This window comes from Ceratotherium simum, chromosome X (genome assembly GCF_057802395.1).
Source record: "Ceratotherium simum simum isolate JZ-2026a chromosome X, ASM5780239v1, whole genome shotgun sequence".
NCBI classification, from domain to species: Eukaryota; Metazoa; Chordata; class Mammalia; order Perissodactyla; family Rhinocerotidae; genus Ceratotherium; species Ceratotherium simum.
In genome coordinates this window covers 44,550,335-44,570,406 of record NC_141940.1, presented here as the reverse complement: position 1 = coordinate 44,570,406, position 20,072 = coordinate 44,550,335, and the positions used below count along the sequence as shown (strand labels likewise).

Sequence of the window (20,072 nt, the reverse complement as noted above, 5' to 3'; positions counted from 1 at the left end):
TTTGCATACATTTTTATCTTTTTAGTGGAACTGCTGAGTTGAAGGGCCTGTATGTTTTTAAGGCCCTAAGATATGTACCACTAAACTGTTCTAAAGAAGATTGTACCAATTTGCACTCAAAGCAACAAAGCAGAAGAGTTCTTGTTTCCTTGGCTAACACTCAATAGTTTAAATAGCACTGTCCCATTAAAATCAGGAACAAAACAAGATATTCACTACCACTCCTCCTACAATGGAACATTTTCTTATCCAATGTAATAAAAAAAAAGTATTGGAAAGAGAGAAACAAAACTTTTTATATGCGGACCTTATGGCCAGTTACCAACAAAATTCAAGAGAATCAATTGGGAAATGAATAAAACTAATAAAAGAGTAAAGTAGCTGGACACAAGATCAGCAATAACCAGTTACAAAATGTCATGAAAAAGGTCCCATTCATAATAGCAATAAATCTTTACAATATCTTATATTAACCCTAAAAAGAAACACCTATATTGGAAAAAATATATATATATAGCATCAGAGAATTACATAAGACTAGAGTAATTGAAGACACCATATACCTGGACAGAAAAAATACTGTAAAGATTTCAATTCTCCCTAAATTAATTAATAAATTCAGTGTGCTTCCAATCATAATTCCAAAAAGATATTTTTGATAAGTTGATTCTAGAGCTCTGTTAGAAAACACACGAAAATGTTAAGAGCATATATCCTTTAACCCTACAATTCCACATCAGGGATTGATCTAGTTTATATATATATATATACTATCACCTACATTTATTCATCACATATACGTATACATTGCACACATATATTGCAAATATGTGCAAAGATATATGTCCAAGGATATTCACTGTAACACTGTGGTAACAATAGAGAAGAAACAACCTTAAAATTCATTAGCAAGGGACTAGTTAAATGACATATTTGTGTAAGTTAAAACTATATAGCCTTTTTCAAATGCTAAGTAGACCTATATTTTTTGTGTGTCTGTGTGTGGAAGATCAGCCCTGAGCTAACATCTGTTGCCAATCCTCCTCATTTTGCTGAGGAAGATCGGCCCTGGGCTAACATCCGTGCTCATCTTCCTCTACTTTATATGGGACGCCGCCATGCGAACGGTGCATCAGTGCGTGCCTGGGATCCAAACCTGCGAAACCCCTAGTTGCCGAAGTGTAGCACACACACTTAACCGCTGCGCCACCAGGCCGGCCCCTAGACCTATAAGTATCGATGCAGATTCTACATCATTGTAGAACAATCTCCAAAATCTATCGTTAAGTGAAAAGCATGGTGCAGAACAGTGTTTATAGTCTATTTGTAAAAAAAAAAGAGGGATGGTATGTACACACACACACACACACGCACACACACACTTGTGTAGTTACAGAATATCTCTAGTAGGCTACACAAGAAACTGGGAAGAGTGGTGACATCTGAAGGACTAGGGATCAGGAATAAGAAAGAAATTCATTAGTCACTGCATACTCTACCATATGTACATACTGTCTTTTCAAAATAAATTTTTCTTCCCTTTTTGAGGCCATGTTTATTGTTTTACTCAGTACGAGTGTCAGCAGAATCCTAGGTTTACTCTTAATCATTGCATTTTTTAAATAATTGTTTTGCATAATGAATATTTTCATTTTATTCAAAAATGAAGTAACATTAAGAGGTAAACAGTGATATCTCCTTGCCACTGGAAACTCTCATCTCCACAGTCCTCTCCCACTAAAATAACTACTATTATCAGTTTCTTACATAACTTAGCAGTTTCTTTATGTATATACAAGCAAAACAAATCTATATTCTTCTCCTCATCCTTCATCCTTTTCTACAAAGATAGTTTACTATTATATAAACAATTCTGCACACTTTGCTATTTCCACGTAGTAACATACCTTAGAGCCAAAATCACCAGCCACAAAAGAAAAATAGTCTGGATATCTTGAAAATTAAATACTCTTGTGTTTCAAAGGACACCATCAAGAAAGTGAACAGAGAACCCACAGAAGGGAGAAAATTTTTGCAAATCATGTATCCGATAAGGGACTTGTATCTAGAGTATATAAAGAAATCTTAAAACTCAATAATAAAAAGACAACCCAATTAAAAAATGGGCAAAGGATCCGAATAGACATTTCTCCAAAGACGACATATAAATGGCCAATAAGCACATGAAAAAATGCTCCACATCATTAGACATTGGGGAAATGCAAATCAAAACCACAAGGAGATACCACTTCTGACCCACTAGGATGGATATAATAAAAAAAGACAGACAATAACAAGAGTTGGTGAGGATGTGGAGAAACTGGAACCCTCATACACTGCTGATGGGAATGTAAAATGGGGCAGCTGCTTTGGAAAACAGTCTGGCAGTTCCTCAAAAGGTTAATATAGAATTAACATATGACCCAGCAATTCCACTCCTAGGTATCTACCCAAGAGAAATGAAAACATATGTCCACATGAAAACTTGCACACAAATGTTCATAGCAGCATTATTCATAAGAGCCAAAAGGCAGGAAGAACCCAAATGTCCATCAACTGATGAGTAAATAAATAAAATGTGGTATATCCATACAATGGAATGAAGCACTGATACACGCTACAGCATGGATGAACCTTGAAAATATCATGCTAAGTGAAAGCAGCCAGACGCAAAGAACCACATACTGTATGACTTCATTTATATGAAATGTGCGGAATAGACAAATCCACAGAGTCAGAAAGTAGATTAGTGGTTGCCTAGGGCCAGGGGGTTGGGGAAAAATGAGAATTGACTGGTGAGAGGTGCAGGATTTCTTTTTGAAGTGATGAAAATGTTCTGGAATTAGTGGTGATGGCTGCACAAGCCTGAGAACATACCAAAACCATTGAATTGTACATTTTAAATGGATGAATTTTATGATATATGAATTATATCTCAACAAAGCTGTAATTTAAAAATAACATCTTAGAGATTTTCTGTATCAGTACATAAAGAACATCTTCATTCTTTTGTATAGCAGCACAGTATTCCATTCCACCCATAACTATGGATGTAGCATAGTTGATTTAACTAGTTCCCCACTGATGGACTTTTAGGATATTTCATTGTTTGCCGTTATACTGCAATAAATAACTTTGTATATATGTTCTTGTATATGTATGTCAGTATATTTGTAGGATAAAGCCACAGGAATGGAACTACTGGGTCAAAGGGTTTATATACATTTACAATTTTAATCTATATTGCTACATTTCCCTCCATAGGGATAGTACCAATTTACACTCCGAGCAGTAGTTTTTTAGAATTCACGTTTCCTCATAGTATTGCCAACAGTGCATTATCAAACTTTTGAACTTTTGCCAGTCTGAGACATAGAAAGCGGTGTCTCAGAGTACTTTTAATTTGCATTTCCATTATAATGGAAGAGACTGAGCATCCTTTCATGGTTCAAGCACATTTATAATATTTTCTTTTCATATCTTCTGTTCATTTTTCTTTTGGGCTGTCGTTCTTTTTCTTAATGATTTCCAGGAGTTTGTTATAAATTAAGGAAAAAAGTCTTTGTCTGTCATACGAACCGCAAATTTTTTTCCAGTTTCTATGTTGTCTTCCGTCTTTGCTTTTGGTGCTTTTTACCATGCAAGTTATTGATTTTTTTTAACTGTTTTCTTGAGATATAATTCACATACCATACAGCTCATCCATTTATACAGTTCAGTGGTTTTTAGTATATTCACAGAGTTGTGCATCTATCACTACAATCAATTTTGGAATATTTTCATTAACCCAAGAAGACATCATGCACCCCTTAACACTTGCTATTTCTCCCCAAACTCCCCACCCCCAGCCCTAGGAAACCACAAATTTACTGTCTGTCTCTAGAGATTTGCCTAGTCTGGACATTTCCTATAAATGGAATCAAACAATATATAGCCCTTTGTGTCTGGCTTCTGGATACCAGCCCCTTATCAAATAAATCATTTGCAAATATTTTCTCCCATTCTGTGGGTTGTCTTTTCACTTTCTTGATGGTATCATTTGCAGCACAAAAATTTTTTTAACTTTGATGATGTCCAATTATATACACACACACATATATACATACACACACATATATTTTTTGACATATTGTTGTTGTTGCTTGGGTTTTTGATGGTATATCAAAGAAGGCTTTGCCTAACCCAAGGTCACAAAGCTTTACTCCTGTGTTTCAGCTCTTATATTTAGTTCTATGATCCATTTTGAATTCACTTCTGTGTATGGTGTAATAAAGGGAGAAGGAATAATTTTCATGTAGCCAAATTTAACAACCTTTTATTATATGGCTTCTGAATTTTCATAGTTACAAAGGGCTTCTGCACTCCAAGATTAAAAAGAAATTCTATGATTTCCTAGGGTACACTTATGGTTTCCCCTTTTTATATTTAAATCTCTGACTCCTTTGTAATTTATCCTGGTATACAGTGTGAGATACAGATCTAATTTTTGTGTTTTTTTTTGCCATGGCTACCCAGGTGTCCACCACCATTTACTGAATAGCCCACCTTCTTCCTACTGATTTGAGGTGCCACCTTTATCATATATTCAAAAACATTTTTAAACACTATAATAAAACTAAAGGACAGCTGGAAGAGTAAATGTGCAAGCAGAGACAAGGAAGTAAGACTGTGAAACATAAGGGCCTCATGCTTTTATCTTGGGTAGAAGCAGCTCTTTGACAACTTTCTCAATTTTTTTCCGTGGTTACTGGTCTGTTTAGGGTTACTATATCTTCTGGAATTAACATTAGCCATTTGCATTTTCCCAGAAAATCACCCATCTAGGTTTTCAAATGTATTGTGAGGGAGTTGTACAAAGAACTTCCTTATAATTCTTAAAAATTTCTTCATCTGTAGTTATGCTCTTTTTCTCATTTAAGACTTTATATTTTTATGTTTTATTCCTTTATATTCTTGATTAGGTTTATTTATCTATTTTATTTTCTTCTTCCAACAACACCTTCTTGTTTATCTGTCAAGTCTACAGGTTTTTTGTTTTGTAGTTCATTAATTTCCGGAATTTTTTTAATGTTATTGATTTCTTCCTTCAGATTCCTTTCGATTTATTGTTCTTTTTCTAGTTCATTGACTTGAAAGCTCAATTCATTTACTTCTTTGTTTTTTTCCCCTTTTTCTCCCCAAAGCCCCAGTAGATAATTGTATGTCATAGTTGCACATCTTTCTAGTTGCTGTATGTGGGACGCCGCCTCAGCATGGCCGGAGAAGCAGTGCGTTGGTGCGCACCCGGATCTGAACCCGGGCCGCCAGCAGCGGAGCACGTGCACTTAACTGCTAAGCCACGGGGCCGGCCCCTCAATTCATTTACTTTTAATTCTCACTTGTTTCATCCAGGCATATCATCTGTATTTTATACCCACCTATGTTGTTTGAATATTACAAAGAAATTGTATTATGTAAAAAGAGAGAGAAAGAGATTACAAGAAGAAAACATTACAAAAATCAAAATAATTGACCAGGGCCAGAACTGGAGTGAAGTGAGAGCCATTCACCTTGGATGCAAAATTTAAGAGGGTGCCAAAAAACTCAGTAATCAAGAAAAATAATATTTTGATGTGGTATTTTGGAAAATCAAATTGCAAAACTATGGCCTGCTGTCTGGCTGCCTGCTTTTATAAATAAACTTTTATTGGAACCAGGGCGAGGATTAGGGTAAGGTGAGTGAGACGGGGCTTAACAAGTACAGGAGTGCATCTTACCTTTGGTAAAAATCTTAATATTTTGTTCATCATGGATTTTTTTGGGACTAATTTTGATTTTTGAAAATACTGTATTAAAAATGTATCTTGGGGGCCGGCCCCATGGCTTGGCGGTTAAGTGCTCGCACTCTGCTGCTGGCGGCCCAGGTTCAGATCCCGGGCGCGCACCGACGCACTGCTTCTCCTGCCATGCTGAGGCCGCATCCCACATTCAGCAACTAGAAGGATGTGCAGCTATGACATACAACTATCTACTGGGGCCTTGGAGAAAAAAAGGAGGAGGATTGGCAATAGATGTTAGCTCAGAGCCGGTCTTCCTCAGCAAAAAGAGGAGGATTAGCATGGATGTTAGCTCAGGGCTGATCTTCCTCACAAAAAATAAATAAATAAAAAAAGGTTGAACAATCAAAAATGGAAAGCTATAATAAAAATAAATAAAATTAAAATGTTAAAAAAAATGTATCTTGATGTTAGCTCAGGGCCGATCTTCCTCACAAAAAAATAAAAATGAAAAAAATAAAATGTATCTTGATTACTGAGATTTTGGGCACTCTCTTAAATTTTGCACCCAAAGTGAGCTGCTTTACTTGCCTCACCTGAGACCCAGCCCTATCATTGACTCTTAATGGTAGGATAATGACTTTCTTCTGTTTCTTTACACTTCTCTGCGTTTTCCAAATTCTGCACAATAAGCACCGATTACTTTGATCATCAGGAAAAATTAATTTTAAAAAGAAGTCAAGACTTACTCAATGATGTTCCTTGTGGTTTCACCATGCGGCTTGCAGGAAACAAAAACCAGTGTGCAGATGGCCCTGCAGTTTCGAATGGCTTGAACCACCTGGTAATCTGAAGGAAGAAACACATTGCTATTAATATAATTAAACTATCATGGTCTGGGTTATCACGAACTCCCAACTGGCCAGACGCTAGGATTGGTTAGGAATAGAGGAGAAGCAGGTTCAGAGTCAGCCCACTGGGAACACCCTTAGCATGGTGCGGGAATGAGGGACTAAAGCTGGTGGACATAGTGGGAACACCCAACTAGTTTGTAGCATGAAAGCTATTCATCCTTACGCAATCCTGCCCGGGCTGGGTTCACTACAGCGACAATTAACTGTCCATCTTCCTTTGACTTTAGTAGCTGCGGCAAAATCTTCTCTGCTCGACCAGCGTGGAATTCACAGTTGGTGATGCCTGCAGAAGAGAGGCTCACATGACATAACTCAAAACTCCAGCCCAGCAGTGGGGGGCAGGGAGCTTTACAGAAATGCACAGAAGCCAGGGCTCTGTCATCTTCCCTTTGGATCCAGCATTCCTCTGAATAACAATGAAAGAATTGCTTTTGGACCTGCTTCATTTTTTCCAACATGCTTTTTCCCTTGCAATATCTCAGTAGGCCTTTCAGCTTGAGAGACTAGACAATGTTATTTTACAACTTAGTGACTCACACAGCACATAAGTACCTATACCAAAAAGAGAACCTTGACTTTTACTCAAGTGCTCTTTCTGCTATATTGGAGATTGTCTATCTATATCAGGAGCTGTCTGGAGGTGAGATTGAGGGGACAAAGGGATCTGTTTTCTATATTGTGGTTTGGCATAAGAAATTGTTCGAAGAAAAGGTCCTCTTGCTAAAAAAAAGTTTGAAACCTATTGTATTATGTTATGATGCCTCACGAGTCTAATGTCAAGAAAGCTCTTCTATATCATCCAAAGTTTTGTCAAGTTCCCTTCCTATCAAGCTAGGCTTGTTCTTTCCCTTGGGCTCTTCTTCTGGATAGAAAAAAAGATTAGCTATTGGGACCTCTTTCAGAAAACCATCAGGACCCAACTCTGACCACTCCAGAACATCTCCCCTTTCTCCCCACAGGTCATGGACACAGTACATGCCCTTTCCCACACAACCATTTGCACAGCACAGAAACAACTGCAACTCTTCATTTCTCCCCAGACTGTGAGCAGTACCGTTGAAGGCTGCAGTCCACCTGGCATCCTCTACTGCCTGCTCCACCAACTCAATCCCAAGGACCTGGGAGGTATACTGAGCCAGAGAGAGGCCAATCACACCTGGGGGAGTAAGAGAGAAGAAGAGGAGGGTATTTTAGGGTTTTAAACCAATGAGGTTATGCCCGTACCACAACCACCACCTCCCCACCTCAGCTGCAAGGGCCCCAGTTCCTGGGTGGATGGAGTTTGGGAGCTAAGCAGCATGTAGATTCTGCCCTGGGCTGCCACTTGCCAGTTCCGCAGCAGATGTCAAGGAGGATGGTGTTAGAGTTCACTCCACTCAGCTCCCCCACGGTCCGATACAGCATCTCTGCACCAGCAGTATTAATCTGGAAAAAGGCATCTGGAGAAATACGGATCTTCAAGCCCAAGAGATCTTCAAAGATGTGGGGTTCCCCAAGTAGGAGCTGGTAGGGGGATTGCTGATGACTGCAACGGGTCATGGTGCTGGAAAAGAATAAAAGAAGAATGCATCTTGTAATGCCAGACGATTCTATCTCTAGTGGGTGGTTGGAGGGGGAGGGCCCAGCATCTCAGCTAGAAGACACAGCCTCCATGGCAGGGCCCTGAGAGCTCTGAAGGAGTTCCCCTCTCAGGGGATGGAGGCACATGCAGACACTCTCTCATCTACAGCCTGGGTTCCCAGACCTGGCTGGGGTAGAAGGGCCAGTACCACTTAGCCCAGATCCTCCGTGATCAGCAGCCCTGCCTCAGCAATCCACAACCCAGACAACGGCAAGCCATCAGCCTCCTGCCTGCTGTTTGGCTGTCCCAGGTTTACCTTTCCTGGAAGTAAAGTGATGTCAAGTCACAGACTGCTCCTGGCCCCTTGGTGAAAAACTCCTTTACAGTCTCCTTCTGAACACAGAGTTCCTCCTGCCCAGACCACAAAACCAGGAGTCAAGGAAAGACTCATCTCTGATAAATTTTCTCTCCAAGCTCTACAGTAATCAGCCTGCAGTAGTCAGACAAGAAGGCACATTTCTCAAACCCATTATAAATGACACTTAACATAAAGCAATGTTCTATAGGACCAAAAAATATGCTATTTTCACCTCTCACTAGAAGCATTGCGTTGCTTATCTGCTTTTGACAAATCCCATACAATAGACATGGTTTGAGCCTCTTTAATAGTTCTCTAAAGAAAGTGTGAGAGTTATTCTTGTTGTAAACAAGGGAAGGAGCTAAACTAAGCTTTTGTCCCATCACAAAGAAGCAATAACTTTTTAATTCTCTTCATACTTCTCCACTTCAAACATCCCAACTACCCACCCAAACACCACCTCAGAGGACGTGAGTCCTTTGAGAAAGGAAAGAGAGGGCATGGAAGAGAACAAGCAAGGTAACTAACTCCTTTCTTAGAGTTCAGAACATTTAAAATTCTAACATCACTACAGGAAGCCTAACCATTAGCTTTATACAAGGATCTATTGCAATAAACTATGTTGGAGCTATAGAGTTAAAAGGCCAGGAATCAATGACCTGGCTTCAAGCCCTAGCTTGGCTGTTTACTGGCTCTTTAACCTTGAGTACTTCTCTGCTTCCATTTGCTCATCTAGGAAATGAGGGTGACGATACCTCTCCTTCTCTTGCCTACTTCACAAGTTGGCAGAGGATCATATAAGTATAGGAATGTTTTGGGAATCTTTGAAAGCTCTACGTGCATTACAAATATAAAGTATAATTTGGGTTATGAAATTTTGACTATATTCTAGTCTCTATTGAATTGGCTTTCAGATTCAATAGAGCACCTACTAACTTTCACGGGGAAAGTTCTTGTGAAAAGATTTAGAGATCCTCACGTGATAATTAACGTGGTACCCTCGCTTCAGTCTCTGTGGTTTGATTATGCCAGCAGCACAGTTAAAGAATATCTTTGCCATCTCCTCCTTCTCACCCCCAACCCCTCTTCCCAACCCACACAAATATTCTGTGGATGTGTAGTTTCTGCTATCTGCCCTGAAACTTCCAAAAACCAATTGCAGCATAGAAACAGTAAGGGTTGCTACAGAAGCTGCCCCTTATCATCCTGTGAGTCTCACCTGTGTTAATTCCTGGGGATGGAAAGTGATGATGGCCATTGTGTGCCCTTGGCTATTTGTGCGGACTATGAGCTCACGCCAGTATCCACCCTTATGAAACAGAAGGCAGGGCTCCAATGGGGACTGTCGAAGGAATGCTTCGTAGTACTAGGAAGAAAACGGTATTATTATACAGGCAAAGCTAACAAGTTCCACAGCTGATTATTCATGCTGGGCGACTATCATGGGCTGAACTGTATCCCCCCTCAATTCATATGTTGAAGCCTTAACCTCCCAGTACCTCAGGATGTGACTGCATTTCGAGATAAGGTCTTTTAAAGAGGTGATTAAGTTAAAATGAGGTCGTTAGAGTGGGTCCTATTCAATCTGACTGGTGTCCTTTTTTTTTTTTTTTTAAGATTTTATTTATTTATTTTTCCCCCCAAAGCCCCAGTAGATAGTTGTATGTCATAGCTGCACATCCTTCTAGTTGCTGTATGTGGGACGCGGCCTCAGCATGGCCGGAGAAGCGGTGCATCAGTGCGTGCCCGGGATCCAAACCCGGGCCGCCAGCAGCAGAGCGCGCGCACTTAACCGCTAAGCCACGGGGCCGGCCCCAAGACTGGTGTCCTTTTAAGAAAAGGAAATTTGGACACACAAAGAGATACCACAGATGCACACACAGAGGAAAGATCATGTGAAGACACAGTGAGACGATGGCCATCTAACAAGCCAAAGAGAGAGGCCTCAGAAGAAACCAAACTTGCCATATCTTGATCTTGGATGTCTAGCCTTCAGAACTGTGAGAAAATAAATTTCTGTTGTTTAATCTACTCAGTCTGTGGTCCTTTCTTTATGGCAGTCCTAGCAGACTAATTACAGATTTTGGTACCAAGAAATGGGGTACTGCTGTAACAAATAACTAAAAATGTGGAAGTGGCTTTGGAACTGGGAATGGGTAGAAGCTGGAAGAATTTTGAGGTGTACGTTAGAAAAAGCCTAGATTTTCTTGAAGAGACTGTTGGTAGGAATATGGATGTTAAAGGTGATTCTGGTGAGATCTCAGAAAGAAATGAGGTATATATTATTAGAAACTGGAGAAATGTTGATCCTTGTTATAAAGTAGCAAAGAACTTGGACATTTACCTGAGGAGACTTCTAAGCAAAGTGTCGAAGGTGTGGCCTGGTTTCTTCTTGCTGCTTATAGTCAAATGCAAGAGGAGAGAAATACATTGAAGAAATTGTTAAGCAAAAAGGCACCAGAACTTGAAGATTTGGAAAAATCTCAGCCTATCCATAGAACAAAATGTGAAAGCATGTTCAGGAGATAACACAAAGGTTTTGGCTGGACAATCTTTTGACAAAGAGATTATAGGTGTGACTCATGGATCCAATCAGCCGTCTCAGCAGAAGCCAGGAACAGAGATGGGGTTATATCAGCAGAAATACCGCCAGCTTAGACTAAAGGGGCAGAGACAAGATGAAATGAAGGAAGGCTATTGGACTTCTGGATTCCAAAGGACAAGAGAACAGATCTGACTTTGAGCAGGTGTTATCCTTCAAGAAAACGGAAGAATAACCCCAAAGGCGATGCAGAGCTCAACAGGGCTGCTGCTGCCACTACAGGCCCAGAGGGGACAGTCCCCAGGGGGGCAAGCCTGTCTCCTCGGTTTCAGTGGAGAAACTGGAGAGCCAGAAGGACAGAGCATCAAGGCAAAGAGGATTGTTCTCGAGCCTTAAAATCTAATGGAATTTGCCCTGCTAGGTTTCAGACTTGCTTGGGATCTCCGATAGTTTTCTTCTTTCTCATTTCTCCCTTTTGGAATGGGAATGTCTATCCTATGACTGTCCCACCCTGTATTTTGGAAGCAGATAACTTGTCTGGTTTCACAGGCTCACAGCTGGAGAGGAATTTTGCCTCAGGACTCAAGGATACCTTGAGTCGCATCCACACTTGATTTAGATGATATTTAGATGAGATTTGGGACTTAGAGTTGATGCTGGAATGTGTTAAGATTTTGGGGCTGTTGAGATGGGAGTGAATGTATTTTGGATGTGAGAAGTACACAAATTTGGGGAGTCAGAGGGTAGAGTGTTATGGGCTGAGTTGTGTCCCCCTAAAATTCATACGTTGAAGTTCTAATCCCCAGTACCTCAGAATGTGACTATTGGGCAATAGGGCCTTTAAAGAGGTGATTAAGTTAGAATGAGGCCTTTAGGGTGGGCCCTAATCCAATCTAACTGGTGCCTTTATAAGAAGAGGAAATTTGGATACATGGAGAGACACCAGGGATGCACTCACACACAAAGAACAGGTAAGGACACAGTGAGAAGGTGGCTATCTGCAAGCCGATGAGAGGCCTCAGAATAAACCAAACCTGGCCGGCCCCGTGGCTTGGTAGTTAGGTGAGCGCGCTCCGATGCTGGTGGCCCAGGTTTGGATCCCGGGCGCGCACCGAGGCACCACTTCTCTGTCCATCCTGAGGCCGAGTCCCACATACAGCAACTAGAAGGATGTGCAGCTATGGCATACAACTATCTACTGGGGCTTTGGGGGGAAAAAATAAATAAATAAATAAAATATTTAAAAAAAAAAAAAAAAAAGAATAAACCAAACCTGCTGACACCCTGATCTTGGACTTCTAGCCTCTAGACTGTGAGGAAATAAATTTCTGTTGTTTAAGCCACCCAGTCTGTGGTATTTTGTTATAGCAGCCCTAGCAAACTAATGTAGTGATAAAGTCATGCATCGCTTAATGACAGGGATATGTTCTGAGAAATGTGTTGTTAGGCAATTTCATCATTGTGTGATCATAGAGCGTACTTACACAAACCTAGGTAGTATAGCCTACTACACACCTAGGCTATATGGTACTAATCTTACGACACCACTGTCGTATATGCGGTCTGTCACTGACCAAAATGTTATGGGGCACATGACTGTATAAAAAACACAATCCCTGCCCTGCAACCTTACGGAGGGATACTATCCATTGTATTCCAAACAGTAAGCTCCAGGAAGGCTTAGAGTTGTATCCTTAGTATGTCACATAATAGGTGCTCAATAATTATTATTGAAAGAAGGTATGAATGAATGAAATGGAAAGGTATTTTATTTGTATGTAGAATCTCAGTTTATTCTATATACACTATGGAATACAATAATCTTCCATTTCTGTGAATTCTTCCTGACAGCAATTCCTAATACACTACTAAGCTGCTACGATTCCATTCTTTCTTACAACTTCCTAGTGTAAGCCTATCACTTCTATATTTCTTCATATAACCAGGTGCCAACAACACCACCGTTTAGTCAGATCCTTCATTTCCTCCAAGTCAAATGCAATCCTGATTTAGTTGTTGAGATACCAAAAATGCCTAAAGCCAAAATTTTCAAAAACAAGCCAGTTGCTACCACAACAGAACACACTGATTTACTAGGTCCTTCTGTTTTTATAATACATGTGTTGTAGGTCCACTATGTTTTCAAACAAATCCAAAATTACCCATGGAAGGGGGAGTTATACAAAAAAAAACAGTGCTGCCTGAGAGGGTAAAATCAATCAAGGCTGCACTTGATCACTTTTGCTACAATTTCATATAAATGCACTATAAGATATGCTTAACTATATTGAACATATTTTTCAAATTTTGAGGTTGGTGATTTAAAGAAAGACTGGTTCAATTGTTGTTTACTGGCTGGTTGGAAAGGAATGTATTTTGGAAGAAAGATTCAAACATCATTGAGGTCCTGGAAGGATGGGAAATTGAATAACTGAGTCTGACCTGGAAGATAATGGGTAAGTAAACATGAAATATACCTTCTCCACTGTATGAGCCTCTTCATTTATAAAATAGAGACTGAAACTCCTATTATATAGGAATGCCTAAGTGTTACGAGTGAAGAGGCCTGTAATCATATTGCAATATATAAATTTATCAAATGAATACGTTGTACAACTTAAACTTACACAATGTTATATATAAATTATATCTCAATAAAAATAAGTTTTAAAAAAAGAGTGAAGGGAACTTCTGGTTTAAAATAACAGAATAGTCCTCCTAAAAATCCTACTAAAATGAAATAAAGGAATAAAAAAAAGATAAGCTTATTTAAGCTCATTGCTCCACCAATTCTCCCTTCTCTCTCTCCTGCACCATCATTTTCCTCCCTCACTACTGGATGAGTCCCATCAGTATACAAGCTCTTACTCTCCCACCTTTAAAAAGAAAGGGAACCTTCTTGACCCCTTTCCTCACCAGTCACTGTTCCTTTTCTCTGCTCCTCTTTGTAGCAAAACTCTTCAAAAGAATTATATATATTCACTGCCTCCCATTCCTCTCCTTCTATTCACCCACTCCACCGAAACAGTTCACATTAAGGTTACCAATGACTTCCTTGTTACGTAGTTCAAGGGTGAATTCTCAGTCCTCATCTTACTTGACCTATCAGCACTATTTGGCACAGCTGATGAGCCCCTCCTCCTCGGTTCACTGTTTTCACTTGTCTTCCAGGACCCCATACTCTCCTGGTCTCCTCTCACCTCACTGGCTGCTCCTTCTGTCTCCTTTACTGGCTCCCCTCTCCTCCCAGACCTCTTAAAATGGGAGTGCCCCCAGGTAAGGTCCATGTTCCTCTTCTCTCTCCTATCTACTCTCACTTCCTCAGTGAACATCTACATGTTAACAACTCCCAGATTTCTAACACCTAAACCCCAGACTAACATGTCCAACTACCAATTTAACATAGCCACTCAGATGTCTAATAGGTATCTCAAATGCACCATTCCAAAATTGAACCACTAACCTCCCTCTCCAAATCTGCACAGTCTTTCCCATCTCAGTTGACAGTAACTCCATTGTTCCACTTGCTCCCCACAAAACCTGGAGGTTTACTCCTCTCTTTCTCTTATACTTATTCAATCCATCAGGAAATCCTGTTGTTCTATCTTCGAGATATATCCACCTCCACTGCTACTACCACTGGTCTGTATCATCTCTCACCTGGATACTGCAACAGCCTCCTAACTGGTCTCTCCTACTTCTACCCTTACCCCCAATAATCCATACACAATACAACAGCCAGAGTGATCCTGTTAAAAACCTAAATCATATCATGACATTCCCCCCATGAAAACCTCCAATGGCTCAGAATAAAAGCCAAAGTCCCTATAATGACCCCCGAGGCACTACATGATCTGGCCCCCGTTAACCATCTTACCCTACTCTTCAGGGCCTACTTTCAGTTCCTCCAAAAAGCCTGCCACATTCCCATCTTAGGGCCTTTGCCATGGCTGTTCTCTTTGCCTAGAATGCTCTTCTTTCAGACCTCTGCATGGCTCACACTCTCACTTCCTTTAAGGCCTAATTCCAAGGTTTCTCCGAGGTTTCTCAACCTCGGCACCATTGACATTTTGGACCAGATAATTCTTCGTTTTAGGGGGCTGTCCTGTACACTGTAGGATGCTTAACAGCATCCCTGTCCTCCACCCACTAGATGCCAGTAGCATCGCTCAACCATCCCCCAGTGGTGACAACTGAAAATGTCTCCAGATATTGCCAAATGTCCCCTGCAGGGCAAAACTCCCTCTGGTTAAGAACCACAGCTTTATTCAAATATCATCTTCTCAATGAAGCCTACCTTGACCCCACTTAAAATTACAACCCACACTTCCCTGAACCCTAGAACTTCTTATCCTCCTTATCCTGCTACATTTTTCCCATGGCACTTGTCTTAGTCCGACTGGGCTGCTATAACAAAAATGCCACAAACTGGGTGGCTTTTAAACAACAGAAATTTATTTCTCACAGTTCTAGAAGCTGGGAAGTCCAAGATCAAGATGCCCGCAGATTCAGTGTCTTGTGAAAGCCCATTTCCTCACTGACAGCCATATTTCACTATAACCTCACATGGTAGAAGGGATAAGCTAGCTCTCTGCGGTCTCTTTTATAAGGGCACTAATCCTAATCACGAGGGGGCTCCATCCTCATAACCTGATCACCTCCCAAAGGCCCCACTTCCTGATACTATCACCTTGGGGGTTAGGATTTCAATATATGAAAGTTGGGGACAAACATTCAGATCGTAGCCACACTTATCACCTTCTGACATACCATATAATTTACCTTATTTTTTTTTTTTTTTTTTTTAAGATTTTATTTATTTTATTTTTCCCCCCAAAGCCCCAGTGGATAGTTGTGTGTCGTAGCTGCACATCCTTCTAGTTGCTGCATGTGGGACTCGGCCTCAGGATGAACGGAGAAGTGGTGCCTCGATGCGCACCCGGGACCCGAACCCGGGCCGCCAGCATCGCAGCGCGCGCACTTAACCACCAAGCCACAGGGCCGGCCCTACCTTATTTTTTTTTAATCTGTCTCCCCACCCCACTAAAATGTAAGTTCCACAGATATTTTCTTCCTTGTTGTATCCTAAGCACCTAGAATAGTGCCTGGCACTTGTAGGTACTCAATAGTACTTGTTGAATGAGTAAATGAAAGAAAGAACAAAGATCATGGGAGAGAAGACAACAACAGCAAACTAAATGAAGTCTTAGAAAATGGAAAGCAAAACACCAACGCATAAAGATACATGCACCCCTGTGTTCATTGCAGCGTTATTCACAATAGCCAAGACTTGGAAGCAACCTAAGTGCCCATCAAGGGACGAATGGATAAAGAAGATATGGTATATGTACACAATGGAATACTACTCAGCCATAAGAAACGATGAAATCCAGCCATTTGTGACAACATGGATGGACATTGAGGGTATTATGCCAAGTGAAATAAGTCAGAGGGAGAAGGTCAAATACCATATGATCTCACTCATTAAGTAGTAGATAATAACAACAACAAACAAACACATAGAGACAGAGATTGGATTGGTAGTTACCAGAGGGGAAGAGGGGAGGGAGGAAGGTGAAAGGGATAATTAGGCACATGTGTGTGATGATGGATTGTAATTAGTATTTGGGTGGTGAACATGAGAACATGATGTAATCCATGCAGAAAGAGAAGTATAATGATATACACCTGAAATTTATACAATGTTATAAACCAATGTTACCACAATAAACAAACAAAAATTAATTAATTAATTAAAAAAATAAAGAAAATGGAAAGCAGGTTGGAGTGACAACTGACTTAGCAAGATGAAGGAAGCTACACGTGGATTGCCTACAAAGGGGGACCTGATGAGATGTAAAGCCTAACATAACCCTGGGAAGACTCAGACTTGAAGGTGGAAGGTACTGCAGGAGGCAGAGATGAAGTAATGTACAGGGCTAAAAAAAACGGCTTGGTTGAAAGTCTGGACACAAAACTGGTAAGCATCCTCATCCTGCCAAGAATGTCCATCTTCCTCTAGCAGGATACTGGAGATTTTTTTCTCAGGAGAAAATGAACTCACAAAAGCTCTGAATTTGGAGATACCAGGCACAGTGGTAGTGATGGAGGGGTAGAAACAGAAAAAATTCAATGTAAATCTTCATTCTTAATGGTGGAAACCCCACCCCCCCCTTTCCACACCCCAATTCTAGAAGGCCAGCAGCCAGGGAGGAAAGTTGGAGATGATTCTCTCAAGAAACTAAATAGCCCCAGAGTAAAGATCTCCTGAGACAGACACATGGGGGACCCCCCCACTACCACCAGCAGTGAAGCCAAGAATCAACAAAGCCACTCAAGCTGAAGTGCCACTCAGTTTAAGGCCTCACTCTTAAACATGAACAGTCAGCCAAGTAACACTGGCTGTTTGATTAAAGTCTCCATTGTGAAAGACAATGCCCAAAAGAAACAGGAAACACACAATTCAAAGAACACTATATATTACATTACTAAATTATATAACTAAAAAAAAAAAACCAAGACATTCTACAAAAGGAACAATCAGAGAATAAGAAAAATCTTTCAAAAATTGTTATGATAGTTGAAAAAAATTCAATAAGATGTTGGCATTTATGTCAAGAAAATTTCACAAAAAGGAGAACAAAAAGGAAAGAGATAGAAAATAAGAAAGGAATGAGTAACAGATTATAGAATCAATCCATGAAGTCCAAGATCCAAATAATAGGAGGTATAGAGAGAATATAGAAAATGAAGGGAAGGAGGTAAGAAATAATACAGGAAAAATTCCCACATCTGAAAGTGTTCATTTCTGTTTAGAAAGTACCCAACACAATGAATGAAAAAAAAGGCTCACATGGGGGCCGGCCAGGTGGCGCAAGCAGTTAAGTGCACACGCGGCGTCCCATGTAAAGTAGAGGAAGATGGGCATGGATGTTAGCTCAGGGCCAGTCTTCCTCACCAAAAACAGGAGCATTGACAGATGTTAGCTCAGGGTCAATCTTCCTCACAAAAAAAAATGCCCACATGGTCATGAAGTTTCAGGGATATAGAGATTCCCTAAAAGCTTCTACAGAACAAAAGAGGGGAGAGATTATCTACAAAGGATCAGGACTTAAAGTAGCGTTTAGACTTGCACAACAACATTGGTGGCCAGATGACAACAAAACCATGTCTTCAAACATAAAGGCAAATGAGTCAAACCTAGAATTTGAAATCCAGAAAAACACTCAGTCATATGTCAGGAAAGAAAAAAGACACTTACAGATATGCAAAGACTAAAACTTTACCTCATAGGCACCCTTCCTCAGGAAGCTAATGGAGGTTGTACTCCAGCCAAATGAGGGTGTAAACCAGAAAAAAGAAGACAGAGGATCTAAGAAACAGAGAGACAAGATGTGAGAGCAGCAAAAGGCATCCCAGGATAACAGCCATGCAGAAGGCCTCGGGAGCCTACGTTGGAAGACTTTGAGAATCAGGTCTTCAGGCAAAAAACTGAACCCAAGTTTTTCACTATATGGAGAATACTGATGAATGTTTGATACAGCTCTTAGAGCACTTGGGAAAAAAATAAGCAATAGGTTCATAGAAAACTAAACCAATGGAAAAATGAGGTAATTATTCATGCCAATAATAACAAAAAGTTGTAAAATCCATCACACCATACAGGACTATGCAGCCATAAAAGAAAATGAAGTATATTATTAAGTGAAAAAACAAGGTGCAGAACAGTGTCCATATCACGCTACCTGTTAGCTAAGAAAAGGGCAAATATCTTTCCATTTTTTAAAATAAGCAAAAACAAATGAAAATTGTTACCCATAGGAGGAGGGAGGGAATTGGGTAGAGAGGACAGAGGTGAAAGCTAGACCTCTCTAAATGTACATTTATTTTGTAGACTTGACTTTGGAACCATGTCAATATTTTACAAAATTATAAAACAAAATTTAACCAAAGAGAAAAATCAATCTCTAAAATTTGGAAGCAAGCAAAATGAAAAAAACAAAAAGAATCTGTGTATCAAGTACAAAGTTACTGGATTAACTAAAAGAGAGGATTTTAAGAGGCACAATAATTTGACAAAAAGAACTAGACAGAAATCCTGAGCCCTTTTCAGTAGTCATTTGTTAATAATAATATTGGTACTATTGTTCTGAAATTATTACATATACATATACACCTATAGTAGGATAGAATAAATAAATAATTACATTAATGTTGTCAGGACTAAAATTTTCATTGTAAGAGACAAGAGATTAAAAATATAAAATCAGGGCCGGCCTGGTGGCTTAGCGGTTAAGTGCGCGCACTCCGCTGCTGGCTGCCCGGGTTCGGATCCCGGGCGCGCACTGACGCACCGCTTCTCCGGCCATGCTGAGGCCGTGTCCCACATACAGCAACTAGAAGGATGTGCAACTGTGACGTACAACTATCTACTGGGGCTTTGGGGGAAAAATAAATAAATAAAATTTTAAAAAATATATATATATAAAATCAAAGGATTTAAGTAAAAACTGTGTCATTCTAAATTTGATTTGGACATATCACTATGAACTCATGATATATTTTCTCTTTAAAAAAAACATTCCCTAGCTCTGTCCACTAGAAAGGCCTTGAAATATGACCAACTCAGTATTAAATGAGCACCCCTAGCACCCATACTGTGGCCTTCAAATACCATTTCCCACTAAAAGAGACAAGGATTCCTTGAAGAAATGGCTGATTCCGGGTCTTAGGCAGAAAATAGACTAGATGTGCTAGAAATATCTTTATCATTCCAGAATTATCAGGGCCATCTCTTACTCTGAGGCAACTTAAAGAGGTTCCATTTGGCCAAAAATGGAACAATTTGAGTACCAAAAAAAAAAAAAAAAATAGTATCTGCAGTAGACTGAAACGTATCAAGTATGTTAAAAATCCATGAGTTCATAATGATACCGAAACA

The 20,072-nt window shown here is 40.0% G+C and overlaps 1 protein-coding gene across 5 annotated transcripts in view; it reads right to left on the bottom strand.

Annotated features, from left to right (window-relative positions):
• Positions 1–20,072, bottom strand: part of TRMT2B (tRNA methyltransferase 2B) — a 52,580-nt gene that overhangs the window by 15,460 nt on the left and 17,048 nt on the right. For all 5 annotated transcript variants that reach the window (XR_015550624.1, XM_014795709.2, XM_087427409.1 and 2 more), the window contains 6 exons: positions 9,809–9,955; positions 8,548–8,642; positions 7,999–8,213; positions 7,725–7,826; positions 6,834–6,953; positions 6,506–6,605 (listed from right to left, as the gene is read on the bottom strand). Coding sequence is in view for 4 of the 5 variants with exons in the window: in XM_014795709.2 (XP_014651195.1) it covers positions 6,506–6,605; positions 6,834–6,953; positions 7,725–7,826; positions 7,999–8,213; positions 8,548–8,642; positions 9,809–9,955 (779 nt within the window). In the remaining variant the exon portion in view is untranslated. The remainder of the gene's footprint in view (positions 1–6,505; positions 6,606–6,833; positions 6,954–7,724; positions 7,827–7,998; positions 8,214–8,547; positions 8,643–9,808; positions 9,956–20,072) is intronic.